The sequence below is a fragment of the Stenella coeruleoalba genome (assembly GCF_951394435.1).
Source record: "Stenella coeruleoalba genome assembly, chromosome: 14".
NCBI classification, from domain to species: domain Eukaryota; kingdom Metazoa; phylum Chordata; class Mammalia; order Artiodactyla; family Delphinidae; genus Stenella; species Stenella coeruleoalba.
Window position 1 is genome coordinate 13,628,646 of NC_137160.1, and position 16,884 is coordinate 13,645,529.

A 16,884-nucleotide genomic window follows, 5' to 3' on the forward strand; every position below is an offset into this window, starting at 1 on the left:
TTGATAAAGGAGGCAAGAATATATAGTGGAGAAAAGACAGCCTCTTCAATAAGTGGTGCTGGGAAAACTGGACAGGTACATGTAAAAGTATGAAATTAGAACACTCCCTAACACCATACACATAAATAAACTCAAAATGGATTAAAGACCTAAATGTAATGCCAGACACTGTCAAACTCTTAGAGGAAAACATAGGCAGAACACTCAATGACATCAATCACAGAAAGATCCTTTTTGACTCACCTCCTAGAGAAATGGAAATAAAAACAAGAGTAAACAAATGGGACCTAATGAAACTTAAAAGCTTTTGCACAGCAAAGGAAACCATAAACAAGATGAAAAGATAACCCTCAGAATGGGAGAAAATACCTGCAAATGAAGCAACTGACAAAGGATTAATCTCCAAAATTTACAAACAGCTCATGCAGCTCAACAGCAAAAAAACAAACAACCTAATCCAAAAATGGGCAGAAGATCTAAATAGACATTTCTGCAAAGAAGATATACAGATTGCCAACAAACACATGAAAGAATGCTCAACATCATTAATCATTAGACAAATGCAAATCAAAACTACAATGAGATATCATCTCACACCAGTCAGAATGGCCATCATCAAAAAATCTACAAACAATAAATGCTGGAGAGGGTGTGGAGAAAAGGGAACCCTCTTGCACTGTTGGTGGGAATGTAAATTGATACAGCCACTATGGAGAACAGTATGGAGGTTCCTTAAAAAACTAAAAATAGAACTACCATACAACCCAGCAATCCCACTACTGGGCATATACCCTGAGAATACCATAATTCATAAAGAGTCATGTACCAAAATATTCATTGCAGCTCCTTTTACAATAGCCCAGTGATGGAAACAACCTAAGTGTCCATCATTGGATGAATGGATAAAGAAGATGTGGCACATATATACAATGGAATATTACTCAGCCATAAAAAGAAACGAAACTGAGTTATTTGTAGTGAGGTGGATGGACCTAGAGTCTGTCATACAGAGTGAAGTAAGTCAGAAAGAGAAAAGCAAATACCGTATGCTAACACATATATATGGAATCTATGGAAAAAAAAAAAAGGTCATGAAGAACCTAGGGGCAAGGCAGGAATAAAGACACAGACCTACTAGAGAATGGACTTGAGGATATGGGGAGGGGGAAGGGTAAGCTGTGACAAAGTGAGAGAGTGGCATGGACATATATACACTACCAAACGTAAAATAGATAGCTAGTGGGAAGCAGCCACATAGCACAGGGAGATCAGCTCGGTACTTTGTGATCACCTAGAGGGGTGTGATAGGGAGGGTGGGAGGGAGGGAGGGAGAAGCAAGAAGGAAGAGATATGGGGACATATGTATATGTATAACTGGTTCACTTTGTTATAAAGCAGAAAGTGACACACCATTGTAAAGCAATTATACTCCAATAAAGATGTTAAAAAAAAAAACTGTATTGGCAGTCCTAACCAAAGTAATTAAGTAAGAGGAAGAAATAAAAGCTATCCAAATTGGAACAAAAGAAGCAAAATATCTCTGTTTGCAGATAACATGATTCTATATAAATCTCATAGAATCCACAAAAAACTACTAGAGCTAATAAACAAATTCAGCAAAGTTTCAAGTTACAAGGTCAACATACAAATGTCAGTTCTGTTTCTATATATCAGCAATGAACAACCTGAAAAGAAATTAAGGAAACAATTTCATTTACAACAGCATCCATGAGAATAAAATACTGAGAAATAAATTTTAACATGGAAGTGAAAAACTACAAAACATTGCTGAAAGACATAAATAACTGTAAAGAATCTCAAGTTCATAAATGGCAAGACTTAATGTTGTTTGAATGTCAATATTCCCCAAAGTGATCTACAGATTCAGTGCAATCCCTTTCAAAATTCAAATGACCTTTATGGTAGAAATCAAAACTGAGCATCAAATTCATATGGAACTGAAAGGGGCCCTAAATGGCTAAACGATACTGAAAAAGAAAACAAAGCTGGAGGACTCATTCTTCCCAATTTCAAAACTTACTATAAAGCTACAGTAATCAAAATAGAGTGGAACGGGCATAAAGATAACACAAAGACCAATGGTACAGAACTGAAAGTATAGAAATGAATGCAAACATCGACATTGAACTGATATGGCAAAGGTGCCATGACCATTCATTAGGGAAACAACTTTCTGTTCAACAAATGGTGCTGGGATATCTGGATAACTAAATGAAAAGAATAAAGTTTTAGACTCCTGTCTCACTCCATATATTAAAAAAAAAAAAAACTCCAAATGGATCAATGACCTAAATATAAGAGTTAAAGGTATAACACTATTAGAAGAAAACACAGGAATAAATCTTTCTGACTTCAGATTTGGTAATGGATTCTTAGATTGATACCAAAAACTCAAGTAACAAAAGAAAAAAATAGATCAATTTCATAAAAATGAAAAATATTTGTTCATCTAAGGACATTATCAACAATGTGAAAAGAAAACCTATAGGATGGGAGAAAATATTTACAAATCATGTATGAGGTAAGGGTTTAATATCCAGAATTGTAAGAACTCTTACAATTTAAAGGCAAACAATCCACTTAAAAAATGGGCAAAGAACTTGAAAGAATACACTAGAAGCTAATAAAATTTATTGCATGTAGGATGGTGGCTCAGGGACAAGGGAAGACAAGTTTACATCTTTTTATATTTAAAAGATGTTAAACCATGTGAATGTATTATTTATTCAAACCTTAAAACCTGTTTTTAATGTTTTATTTTTTTAATTACCTAGGATATTGCTATGATCAATCAGTTTACTAAGGGACATTTAAATTGTATTTACATATCAATAAAAAGGTTTATACTGATAAGAGAACACATAAAATGAGAAATAAGAAAAAATAAAAATATTAATCCTTCAATCATGAGACCTTTTTAAAAATATAGATATAAGGAACTAGGGTAAAATATTAAATACATGTAATCCAATATCAAAGGATAAAATGAAATAAAAGTTTTGACCTTTTATGCCCTGGGATTAGTTTCAAAGAAAGGCAAGGTATACTTCATTATTTACCAATTTAGTTTTGAGGGAATACAACTTTGGTATATAATAAATGGTAAATCTTCTGGTAAAACAGAATAAAGTACAAATAATTAAGTAAACAAAGATAAATGATCAATTCTTCATGAAATTATAAGTATATAAATATTTTTAAATATAAAAACCTTAAAATCAGACAAAAAGTAAACATCATACCACAAATAAAATATATGTGTATATATAAATATGTTTACATATATATTTATATATATATAACTGATTACTGATGATGCAAATTTATAAATACTTCATGCAGTACAATCAGATTTTAGTGGTAGTTTTTTATGATTAAAAAAGGGAAAATTCAAATAAAAAAGCTTAAACTACATCTCATAACAATTAGGTTTCTGTGATATTTTAAAGATTATATTAAGGAAACATAGTAAAAGGGATGCAAACATTAATGCACTGCAATGGATTATGTTACAAGCTGAAAAAGGAAAAGAAGCTCAAACACCATTCTGCCAGGCAGAACTGCAAAACAATCTGAAATTGGACACTGATCCTTCAAGACATAGAAAAATTTCCATACTTACTAATGTCTCAGAGCTATTTTTAAATATTAGGTAAAATAAAACCATCAGCAAGAAAACAGTCATGTTTATCTTTTTTAAATTAAAAATACCTATAGGTATAAAAAATTTTTAAGCTCTACACATACATTTTCTTGAGGATCAGTACAAATTTCTTGCGCTAAACAGATAATTAAGGATAAGCTCTACATGGGTTTTGCCAATGCATTGTGTACCTATCATACTGTAGGTCCCGTGAATTATGATTAAAACCGGTGGTAAATATTAAGAGGATAACAAAAGAAACTTTTATGACACATTCTAAAATATTCTTAACCCATTAAAAGAAAATTTCTGAACTGAAAATTGATTTCATAAATTGAATAATTCAAATAATTAAGCTTGTTGGCAAATAAATCATTCACTGTCATTTAAATGAGATTACAGATAACTTTTTATTAATCTTTTATTGGCTAAATATAACTCTAAAAATAACTTTCTACAGTATTTATGGCTTATAACATAGGCAATGTGTACTAAAATAAATTTGCTACTCTATTTTGGACATTTAAAGCATCTGTCAATAACAGGTGAGCTACAAGAAAAACAAAAAAGGTACTTTCAAAAGTTATTGTAGACAATATTATAACTATCCTATCATCCTAAGACAAGTGTAATTACTGCCAAACAAATACAATAAAACTAACATTAATAATAAGTAACTACGTTTAAGAAAAGTTACATTATTAGTCCCTGTGAATGTTCAATACAAAGCATGTCTATTTCTGAAGACAAATCACACATATCATATCAAGAGCAGAGATAAAATAAATTAATTAACTGGTAATGTAAAAAACAGACAGTGTTCATGGCACATAAATGGACCTACAGTAATAGTTAGTGCTGCAAAAGCTAATGATGCTTTAAGCAAAATTGGAAAACATGAATACCATGCAGTTTTACTGAACTCACCTGACAGAGGTGTAAAACCATTCTCTAGGAGCAGAGATGCATGCACAAAAGTAAGAATATGATTGCAAGTAATAGACTTTAACAAAATAAAAATATAACACTAAACTTCAAAATGACAAAAAATGGACACATGATGAGATCTGGGGAATGAAAATACTTTTATGTGTCTCACCTCTCTCTTTGCCAACAGCACATTAGGAACAATGTGTGGCAGGCAGCGCCCCAGCATTAACATAACACTTTTCTCACTGTCTGCAATCCGAGACACCTAAAAAACCAAAGAATTAATAAATGATGACACTGGAGAACTTCTGTGCATGATGGTATTGTACTTAAAGTTTATGTTTTGGACCCTGTCACCTCTGTTCCAAACACACATCCAAAATTACAATTTATGATGATGATGATAAAAACAACAATAAGAACAACTGTAATCCCTAACGGGATAAACATTTTTATAGACCAGAAATGGATTTAAAACACTGTTAAGAAGCAAGGGTGAAGACAGGGAGGCTTACAAGGCTTCAGTTCTGGGAACAAACAGGGATAACACAGGACTGGGGCAGCTTCAATGGTTTTTAATTTTGTTCTTGGGGAAAAGGTGCCCACAAAGCTACAGGCTTTGCCTAAGGTGAGAGTAGTTTGTATAATGAAGCTGCATGCAAGGGAAGTCCAAGGGGGCTGACCCAGTCTTACAATGGGGATTGCCAGATTGCATCCAAACCATCCTCTAGCTCTTTCATATTCTTAATGACATTGTGGGACAGAAGCCCAAAAGAGGTGAAGTGGAATCAACCATAAAACAGCTAGAAAGGGAGGAGTGAGTATAAAGATAGGAGAAAAAAAGGAAAAAACCCTCTGAAGATAAGCCTGCAACAACAATTACAAAGGACTTGAGGAAAACAAATCTGAGAGCTAATAAACTCTGAAATCAAAGACAATCAATCCGAACCTAGGGGTAGGACAGAAATAAAGACACAGACGTAGAGAATGGACTTGAGGACACAGGGAGGGGGAAGGGTAAGCTGGGACGAAGTGGGAGAGTGGCACGGACATATATACACTATCAAATGTAAAATAGATAGCTAGTGGGAAGCAGCTGCATAGCACAGGGAGATCAGCTCCGTGCTTTGTGAACACCTAGAGGGGTGGGATAGGGAGGGTGGGAGGGAGACGCAAGGGGGAGGAGATATGGGGATATATATGTATAGCTGATTCACTTTGTTATAAAGCAGAAACTAACACACCATTGTAAAGCAATTATACTCCGATAAAGATGTTAAAAAAAAAAAGAAAATTACAGACAACCAAAAAAAAAAAAAAAAATCCAGATGCCCAGCTTCTCTTGAAAAAGACTGTTATCAGCTATGCCTTGCACAGAGAATAAGCCTAAATGGTAAGTGGGGCTGACATCCAACAGGCACTCATCTGCCACGCCAGGTATTTATCCACCAAAAGTAAGGAGTATCATTTTAATTTGCACAAAGGTGATATATAGTCTAGCAATGGCACTATCCTTGGGCCCTCACACACACACAGAAGCAATCACGTGGAAGATTTAGGCAAAGGATGTAAGTTCGAATTTACTACAGTACCCACCACTCCTTATTATTACCCTCTTGCTTCATCATATTATGAGACCTGCCTGGTTTCTTTGTAGACATTTGAGTTTACAGCTTTTGGTCAGCATCAAAAGGAAATAATACTTTTGATTTATTCAACTAAATAACCTAAGTTTAGATTCACTTTGCAGAGGTAGGTTGTTCAGCTCCTGATACCAATGCAAATACTTAGCAATTAGGCTTTACAATCATATAGACCTGGGTAGCTGTCTAACACTGGGAAAGTTATGGGACTTGTCTAAAATTTCCTTATCTGGAAAATTAGACTAATATTACCTACTTTGTAAGTTTGCAAATTAAAATGCAGATTAAATGAGATGACATGTAACATAATGCTTAGTGTGTGTTAGGTATTTTTTAATGTAATTTCATGTTAACTGCTGAAATAATACCCTCACCCTGACCCTGAAGCAGGACCTTATCAGTTATTTCTGGAATCACAAATATTTGTTCAAACTTATTAGACTATAAAGCATAAAGCATGAAGATGGGGGGGGAAAAAGACAATCCAAATGAAAAGTAGAGTAATCTAAAAATAACTGAAATTATAAACAATATGTACACTTGATTTGGTTTTCTGAATTATACCACAGAGAGGCATATAACCATATGTCGGTAGACATAACAAATTAAAACTAGACTGTAAAAGGCCACTTTAATACTAAACAAAGCTTTAACCTAAAGACAAAAATAATCAACTACTTTCCTTAAAAGTTAAAATTTTAGGAACTATTTCTTAGAGCATTATTTTAAATACTAGATTTGTACTTGAAATAGAGTCTCATCACAATTATTTTTGGGTAAGATGCTAAAAAGAAAAACTGAATGTTTTAAGAAAGTTTGAAAGAATCTGGTATAATTTACCTCTGATCCTAAACGACTATCTGCTGACATTCGACAGAAAGAGAGTAGTGCTTGATGGAAAGCAGGAGACAACTTCCTAGAAGAAAATATTGAATGAAAATGGGACAATACCAAATAGTTACCACTGGCATTTAAGGAGAAAGTAAGTTGCAGGTTATAATTCCCATCCTTGCATGAACCCTAACCCACAAATGTTAACTGAATATCTCAGCCACAAAAGACTTAAAGGTCACTTCAGTGGAAAATTATACTGGGGAAAAGAAATCAGCAATAGATGCTGATCTTAAAAGAGCTTGATGTTATGGGAATGAATGACTTATAAATGTTAGTGGATTAAACCTGAAGTGGTATGGCAGGTCAATGACCACAGAAAGTGTTTGTAAAACCTGAAATGAGGATTTTTTTTTCTTCCCTAATTCTCTATGATCCCAGAAAGGTAAACAGTGGAGACAAAGGTTGACCTGGTATGTTGCTGAGTTTTACAGATCTATATAATGATAATGATAATCCTTAATGTTAGAAACCCACGTAAAAGAATTAAAAATTAAAGATAAATGAAGGAGAGGCTTGTTCAACATTCATGATATATCTCAAAGGAAGTATTTTTGTAATTGAAAATATTAGCCTATTTATGTTTAATAAAAAAGGTTAAAACATTTATATTTTTAAAACAACACTGGTCTCTACATAATAGTATTCATAATATTGTAACTATGAGTTGTACTTTATGTGCTCTATCTACAAAGAAAAGGGCTAACACCAAAATTACATAATAGAGGTTATTTAGTATACACCACAAAGTGGCCCCCAGTAACATCTCATTGTGGAGTTACTGTGTCAAAGCTCAAGCCTATTTGCTTGTTATGTTTCCCCTCCCATATTCTTTCAGTGGAGAGAGCTATAATGCATCCAATTGCCTATGCCAGAAAGCCTTTATCCTTCCCTTTCTTTTAATCTCCTAATCCAATCAATCTTTTACTTTCTAACTATCTTGTAAATCTATCCACTTCTTTCTAATACAGGAAATTCAATCATTTCTTACTTGGATTCTTCCAATAGATATCCTACTAGTCTCCTTTCTTCCAGTCTTGCTACCCTCCAATTACCTCTACCCTAGAGGACTCTTTCTAAAACTTAGATGCCATCACGTCCCAACTCTCTAAAATGAGTTAACATGACTTATATGACTTAGTCTTTGCTTAATTCTCCAACTTCATCCGTCATTCTTCTCACTTGCATTCTTTGCTTCAACCTTAATAAATTCTTCTTAGCTCGCAAAGTGCACAGTGTTCTCCCTGTACATGCTGTTCTCTCTTAGTGGGAAGACTTCGTCTTATTTCTTTGTCTGGTTAACTACTACTTGGTCATCAGGTCTAAAGTTAGATAATACTTCTTCCCTGAAATCTTTCCTGCTCTGATGCCTAGGTTAGGTGCCCTGATTGTGTGTTCCCAAAGCAAGGTGAACTTCTCTTATATTACTACTCTTCGTACTTATAATAATTATCTGTCGGCCTCTCTCATACTGTAAGGTTTGTAACTGAAGGGATGACCATATGTTTGGTTACCATTATACTCCTCGTTAAGACTGCCTGACATATAGTTAAGAGCTAAAAAAATTAGTTGAAGAAATTTAACAGTCATCTTTCTCCAGAGAGTGGCTTTGGTGTATCAAAGGAGATATATGGAAGTACTCCTAAACAGTAAGAACTATTACGAATGCCACTGTTATTGAATATCATTTTTATAACTGTATCTTAACCATATTTAATTAAATGCACTTTGAGGATTGGGCTGTGTCTATTTCAACCCCCATAATACCTAAAAATACACACATACACACACACACACTTAAGCAGGTACACAGAAAGTTGTGGCACATGAGTGGAAAGATTTGCTTGGGAAAAAAAAAAAATCAAATACTTCTCACTAATAATGAGTACCTTTAAGTCTAAAACAAATTAGTCATGCTTTCCTATTACATCCCAACACTTGGTATAATATTCCTCCACTTAATAGGAGGAGGAGGAAGCATGGCTTTGTGGCTCAGAACGCACCATAGGGTAATTTGTGAGGATTAACTAAGTTAGTATACGTAAAGCGTGTAGAACTGTGCCTGACATATAAAAAAGAACTCAGTAAATGTTCCTTTCTTAACATTTTCCACATTAAAATGTAAAATAATTTTAAACACATTTTGTCTCCTCTACTAGAAAACATAATCATGATGGGCAAGGGACCATGCTTTTGTCATCTGAGTTCGATCACTGCAATCCAATAAAAACTAAATGAATTAAGAGAATATTAATGATACAATATTAGTAATGGAAGCAGACACAGGAAAAAGGCCTAAGATTAATAGCTAATCCCCTCTTTAGTACAGGCAACTATTCAGTACCAAAACTTTCTCCTGAGTCTGATAATGACTGTAGAATACAGAAAAGGTAAAAAGCACTGGGTAAAATACAGCACATAAAACATACATATTACTTATGGGTTTAAGTACTCAGCTAAGATAGGACCTATCTCCTTTATGGTCTATTCCTTGTTAATACAATTTAACTTAGTAGTTACTTGTGATTTTATTTATTTATTTTTTGTGACATGGACTTTGCTATGTGTTAAGTTCATGCCAAACATAAAAATTCATACATCTGATCTGCAAAATAAGAACTGAAACTCTTCTATTTTGACAATGTTCTAAATAGCTGAAAGATGCATTTCAAAACACAGGATGCATACTAACCTATTGGGTTTATCAAAATGGACTGTGCTTTTATTTGATGGAGAAGATGGCATTCCTTCTCTTTCTCTCCTGGGGAAAGAACGTGGGAAATTCTCTTTAGGAATAGTGGAATCAATTTCATCTGATTTTGAAAGATGGATATCCTTGTTTTCTCCCATGTCTGAACTATTTATAACTGAATTTTGTCCACTGTCTTCAGAGTCCTTGTGGGGAGACTGATCCAAAGAAGGCTGAACAGAGTCACAAACTACAGGGCTGGCAAAGTGTTCATTTTTGAGGAAGTCCATTTCACTGTAGAAAGGAAGAGAAATTATCAGAGAATAACTGTATTTTTTAAAACTTTGGCAATAGCATAAACCTCATAATGGGTTTAATGGTTTAAAAGTGTAACATATTAATAGAAAGTGGCTTGGCAACTGATTAATCTCTTCTGCACCATATACACTGATGCTTCATATACCTAGAAGTGCAGCTACAAACACTTACAAAGCATAAAAATGGTTTTATAAACTATGCTTTGGATTAGCACTTAACATTCTTCATTTGCAAAATGGGGAAAATTCTACAGAATTAAGAATTAAATGAAATAATGAATGGGAAATATGCACAACACTAATGTGAAAAGCTATTTTATTACTACCGATACAACTTGGAGAAAATAAAAAATATCTTATTTCTTGGTTCCAAGACATATGCAATTACATGATTATTACCGGGACAACTTTTTTGGGTAAAAAGGACACTTTAAGTATATAAGCAACTATAAGACTTTTTTCCAGAAGTATTAGGATATGAAAAATTATGTTTTACAACTGAAATGTTATTTTATATATTTATATAATCTGTCAATTTCTTTAAAAACTTTAAGAGATTTTTTGGAAATAATGATTAAGTACTAACCTTTCAAGTCTTCTGATTTGTTCCATCAAAGACCATTTCTCACTATTTAATAAACTAATTTTATCTTCTAATTTCTTTACTAGCAAGGAGTTCTAAAATCAAAATGGGAGAAAAACAGAAACTCAAGATCTCACAGTATGCTTTTATGCAGTTTAAACACTTGTTGTGGACTGGATTACTTAGTTAATACCTCTCACCTCTACAGCAGCAGGAGTTTCAAGGGTTGGAGGAAGGTTGCCTAAAATTGGTGTCAGGGCCTCTAATTCATCTTCTTCTACACCACTGGCCACATCCACAAGATCTTTCCCAGTCACTTGATGATTTCCAAAATCTCGGTAGAGTTGCAATAAGTCTGGAGGTTTTGGAATGTTTAATCCTACATCATCCCATAGTTCAAAATCCTAAAAGATAAAAAAATAATAATATAAAAAAATCTATATGGCAGTTTTATCTTGCATTTTTGAAATTTATCTTTTTTTTAACAACTTTATTGGAGTATAATTGCTTTAAAATGGTGTGTCAGTTTCTGCTTTATAACAAAATGAATCAGTTATACCTATACATATGTCCCCATATCTCTTCCCTCTTGTGTCTCCCTCCCTCCCACCCTCCCTACCCCACCCCTCTAGGTGGTCACAAAGCACCGAGCTGATCTCCCTGTGCTATGCAGCTGCTTCCCACAAGCAATCTATTTTACATTTGGTAGTGTATATATGTCCATGCCACTCTCTTTGTCCCAGCTTACCCGACCCCCTCCGCGGATCCTCAAGTCCATGCTCTAGAAGGTCTGCGTCTTTATTCCTGCCTTGTCCCCGGATTCTTCATGACAATTTTTTTTTTTTTTTTTTAGATTCCATATATATGTGTTAGCATACGGTATTTGTTTTTCTCTTTCTGACTTACCTCACTCTGTATGACAGACTCTAGGTCCATCCACCTCACTACAACTAACTCAATTTTGTTTCTTCTTATGGCTGAATAATATTCCACTGTATATATGTGCCACATTTTCTTTATCAATTCATCTGTTGATGGACACTTAGGTTGCCTCCCCTGGCTATTGTAAATAGAGCTGCAATGAACACTGTGGTACATGACTCTTTTTGAATTATGGTTTTCTCAGGGTATATGCCCAGTAGTGGGATTGCTGGGTTATATGGTAGTTCTATTTTTAGTTTCTTAAGGAACCTCCATACGGTTCTCCATAGTGGCTGTAGCAATTTACATTCCCACCAACAGTGCAAGAGGGTGCCCTTTTCTCCACACCCTCTCCAGCATTTATTGTTTGTAGATATTTTGATGATGGCCATTCTGACTGGTGTGAGATGATATCTCATTGTAGTTTTGATTTGCATTTCTCTAATGATTAATAATGTTGAGCATTCTTTCATGTTTTTGTTGGCAATCTGTATATCTCCTTTGGAGAAATGTCTATTTAGGTCTTCTGCACATTTTTGGATTGGGTTGTTTTTTTAATATTGAGCTCCATGGGCTGTTTATATTATTTGGAAATTAATCCTTTGTCCATTGATTCGTTTGCAAATATTTTCTCCCATTCTAAGAGTTGTCTTTTCGTCTTGTTTGTAGTTTCCTTTGCTGTGCAAAAGCTTTGAAGTTTCATTAGGTCCCATTTGTTTATTTTTGTTTTTATTTCCATTACTCTAGGAGGTGGATCAAAAAAGATCTTGCTGTGATTTATGTCAAAGACTGTTCTTCCTATGTTTTCCTCTAAGAGTTTTGTAGTGTCCGGTCTTACGTTAAGGTCTCTAATCCATTTTGAATTTATTTTTGTGTATGGTGTTAGGGAATGTTCTAATTTCATTCTTTTACATGTAGCTGTCCAGGTTTCCCAGCACCACTAATTGAAGAGACTATCTTTTCTCCATTGTATACCCTTGCCTCCTTTGTCATAGATTAGTTGACCATAGATATGTGAGTTTATCTCTGGGCTTTCTATCCTGTTCCATTGATCTATATTTCTGTTTTTGTGGCAGTACCATATTGTCTTGATTACTGTAGCTTTGTAGTATAGTGTGAAGTCAGAGAGCCTGATTCCTCCCACTCCGTATTCTTCCCTAAAGACCGCTTTGGCTATTCGGGGTCTATTGTGTCTCCAAACAAATTTTAAGATTTTTTGTTCTAGTTCCATAAAAAATGCCATTGGTAATTAGATAGGGATTCCATTGAATTTGTAGATTGCTTTGGGTAGTATAGTCATTTTCACAATATTGATTCTTCCAATCCAAGAAGATGGTATATCTCTCCATCTGGGTGTATCACCTTTCATTTCTTTCATCAGTGTCTTATAATTTTCTGCATACAGATCTTCTGTCTCCTTAGGTAGGTTTATTCCTAGATATTTTATTCTTTTTGTTGCAATGGTAAAATGGGAGTGTTTTCTTAATTTCACTTTCACATTTTTCATCATTAGTGTATAGGAATGCAAGAGATTTCTGGGCATTAATTTTGTATCCTGCTACTTTACCAAATTCATTGATTAGCTCTAGTAGTTTTCTGGTAGCATCTTTAGGATTCTCTATGTATAGTATCATGTCATCTGCAAACAGTGACAGCTTTACTTCTTCTTTTCCAATTTGGATTCCATTTATTTCTTTTTCTTCTCTGATTGCTGTGGCTAAAAGTTCCAAAACTATGTTGAATAAGAGTGGTGAGAGTGAGCAACCTTGTCTTGTTCCTGATCTTAATGGAAAGGGTTTCAATTTTTCACCATTGAGGATGATGTTGGCTGTGTATTTGTCATATATGGCCTTTATTATGTTGAAGTAAGTTCTCTCTATGCCTACTTTCTGGAGGGTTTTTATCATACATGGGTGTTGAATTTTGTCGAAAGCTTTCTCTGCATCTATTGAGATGATCATATGGTTTTTCTCCTTCAATTTGTTAATATGGCATATCACACTGATTAATTTGCGTATACTGAAGAATCCTTGCATTGCTGGGATAAACCCCACTTGATCATGGTGTATGATCCTTTTAATGTGCTGCTGGATTCTGTTTGCTAGTATTTTGTTGAGAATTTTTGCATCTATGTTCATCAGTGATATTGGCCTGTAGTTTTCTTTCTTTGAGACACCTTTGTGTGGTTTTGGTATCACGGTGATGGTGACCTCGTAGAATGAGTTTGGGAGTGTACCTCCCTCTGCTCTATTTTGGAACAGTTTGAGAAGGATAGGTGTTAGCTCTTCTCTAAATGTTTGATAGATTCGCCTGTGAAGCCATCTGGTTCCGGGCTTTTGTTTGTTGGAAGATTTTTAATCACAGTTTCAATTTCAGTGCTTCTGATTGGTCTGTTCATATTTTCTATTTCTCCTGGTTCAGTCTCAGCACATTGTGCATTTCTAAGAATTTGTTCTTTTCTTCCAGGCTGTTCATTTGATTGACATATAGTTGCTTGTAGTAATCTCTCATGATTCTTTGTGTTTCTGCAGTCAGTTGTTCCTTCTCCTTTTTTATTTCTAATTCTATTGATTTGAGCCTTCTCCCTTTTTTTCTTGATGAGTCTGGCTAATGGCTTATGAATTTTGTTTATCTTCTCAAAGAACCAGCTTTTAGTTTTATTGATCTTTGCTATGGTTTCCTTCATTTCTTTTTCATTTATTTCTGATCTGATCTTTATGATTTCTTTCCTTCTGCTAACTTTGTGGGTTTTTTGTTCTTCTTTCTCTAATTGCTTTAGGTGTAAGGTAAGGTTGTTTACTTGAGTTGTTTCTTGTTTCTTGAGGTACAATTGTATTGGTATAAACTTCCCTCTTAAAACTGCTTTTGCTGCATCCCAAAGGTTTTGGGTTGCTGTGTTTTCATTGTCATTTGTTTCTAGGTATTTTTTGATTTCCTCTTTGATTTCTTCAGTGATCTCTTGGCTATTAAGTAGTGTATTGTTTAGCCTCCATGTGTTTGTATTTTTACAGATTTTTTCCTGTAATTGATACCTAGTCTCATAGCATTGTGGTCAGAAAAGATACTTGATACGATTTCAATTTCCTTACATTTACCAAGGCTTGATTTGTGACCCAAGATATGATCTATCCTGGAGAACGTTCCATGAGCACATAAAAAGAATGTGTATTCTGTTGCTTTTGGATGGAAAGTTCTATAAATATCAATTAAGTCCATCTTGTTTAATGTATCATTTAAAGCTTGTGTTTCCTTATTTATTTTCATTTTGGATGATCTGTCCATTGGTGGAAGTGGGGTGTTAAAGTCCCCTACTATGATTGTGTTACAGTCGATTTGCCCTTTTATGGCTGTTAGTATTTGCCTTATGAATTGCGCTGCTCCTGTGCTGGGTGCATAAATATTTACAGTTGTTATATCTTCTTCTTGGATTGATCCCTTGATCATTATGTACTGTCCTTCTTTGTCTCTTGTAATAGTCTTTGTTTTAAAGTTTATTTTGTCTGGTATGAGAATTGCTTCTCCAGCTTTCTTTTGATTTCCATTAGCATGGAATATCTTTTTCCATCCCCTCACTTTCAGTCTGTATGTGTCCCTAGGTCTGAAGTGGGTCTCTTGTAGACAGCATATATATGGATCTTGTTTTTTATGCATTCAGCCAGTCCATGTCTTTTGGCTGGAGCATTTAAACCATTCATATTTAAGGTAATCATTGGTATGTATGTTCCTATTACCATTTTCGTAATTGTTTTGGGTTTGTTATTGTAGGTCTTTTCCTTTTCTTGTGTTTCCTGCCTAGAGAAGTTCCTTTAGTATTTGTTGTAAATCTGGTTTGGTGGTGCTGAATTCTCTTAGCGTATGCTTGTCTGTAAAGCTTTTAATTTCTCCGTCAAATCTGAATGAGATCCTTGCTGGGTAGAGTAATGTTGGTTGTAGGTTTTTCTCCTTCATCACTTTAAATATGTCCTGCCACTCCCTTCTGGCTTGCAGAGTTTCTGCTTAAAGATCAGCAGTTAACCTTATGGGGATTTCCTTGTGTGTTATTTGTTGTTTTTGCCTTGCTGCTTTTACTATTTTACCTTTGTATTTAATTTTAATTTTTTTTTTTTTTTTTTTTTTTTTTTTGCGGCTTGCGGGCCTCTCACTGCTGTGACCTCTCCCGTTGCAGAGCACAGGCTCCAGACACACAGGCTCAGTGGCCATGGCTCATGGGCCCAGCCCCTCCGCGGCATGAGGGATCCTCCCAGACCGGGGCACGAACCCGTGTCCCCTGCATCGGCAGGCGGACTCTCAACCACTGCGCCACCAGAGAAGCCCTGATAGTTTGATTAATATGTGTCTTGGCATGGTTCTCCTTGGGTTATCCTGTATGGGACTCTCTATGCTTCCTGGACTTGACTATTTCCTTTCCCATATTAGGGAAGTTTTCAACCATAATCTCTTCAAATATTTTCTCAGTCCCTTTCTTTCTCTCTTCTTCTCCTGGGACCCCTAAAATTTGAATGTTGGTGTGTTTAATGTTGTCCCAGAGGTCTCTGACACTGTCCTCAATTCTTTTCATTCTTTTTTCTTTATTCTGCTCTGCAGTACTTATTTCCACTATTTCATCTTCCAGGGTCACTTATCTGTTCTTCTGCTTCATTTATTTTGCTATTGATCCCTTCTAGAGAACTTTTAATTTCATTTATTGTGTTGTTCATCACTGTTTGTTTGCTCTTTAGTTCTTCTAGGTCCTTGTTAAACGTTTCTTGTATTTTCTCCATTCTATTTCCGAGACTTTGGATCATCTTTACTATCATTATTCTGAATTCTTTTTCAGGTAGACTGCCTATTTCCTCTTCATTTGTTATGTCTGGTGGGTTTTGCCTTGCTCCTTCATCTGCTGTTTGTTTCTCTGTCTTCTCATTTGGCTTCACTTACTGTGTTTGGGGTCTTCTTTTCACAGGCTGCAGGTTCGTAGTTCCCGTTGTTTCTGGTGCCTGTCCCCCGTGGCTAAGGTTGGTTCAGTGGGTTGTGTAGGCTTCCTGGTGGAGGAGACTAGTGCCTGTGTTCTGGTGGGTCAGCCTGGATCTTGTCTTTCTGGTGGGCAGGTCCACGTCTGGTGGTGTGTTTTGGGGTGTCTGTGGCCTTATTATAATTTTAGGCAGTGTCTCTGCTAATGGATGGGTTTGTGTTCCTGTGTTGCTAGTTGTTTGGCACAGGGTGTACAGCACTGTAGCTTGCTGGTCGTTGAGTGAAGCTGGGTCTTG

General features: G+C 35.1%; 1 protein-coding gene across 6 annotated transcripts in view; it reads right to left on the reverse strand.

Moving 5' to 3' along the window:
- The window catches only part of RELCH (RAB11 binding and LisH domain, coiled-coil and HEAT repeat containing), a 121,400-nt gene that overhangs the window by 69,987 nt on the left and 34,529 nt on the right, over nt 1–16,884 (reverse strand). For 5 of the 6 annotated variants that reach the window (XR_013831185.1, XM_079941718.1, XM_079941717.1 and 2 more), the window contains exons 6-10: nt 10,918–11,121; nt 10,721–10,812; nt 9,821–10,111; nt 7,078–7,153; nt 4,764–4,859 (exon numbers count right to left, since the gene is read on the reverse strand). Coding sequence is in view for 4 of the 6 variants with exons in the window: in XM_079941718.1 (XP_079797844.1) it covers nt 4,764–4,859; nt 7,078–7,153; nt 9,821–10,111; nt 10,721–10,812; nt 10,918–11,121 (759 nt within the window). In the remaining 2 variants the exon portion in view is untranslated. Of the gene's footprint in view, nt 1–4,763; nt 4,860–7,077; nt 7,154–9,820; nt 10,112–10,720; nt 10,813–10,917; nt 11,122–16,884 lie in introns of those variants that run through there. The other variant, XM_079941720.1, reaches the window with a different exon arrangement.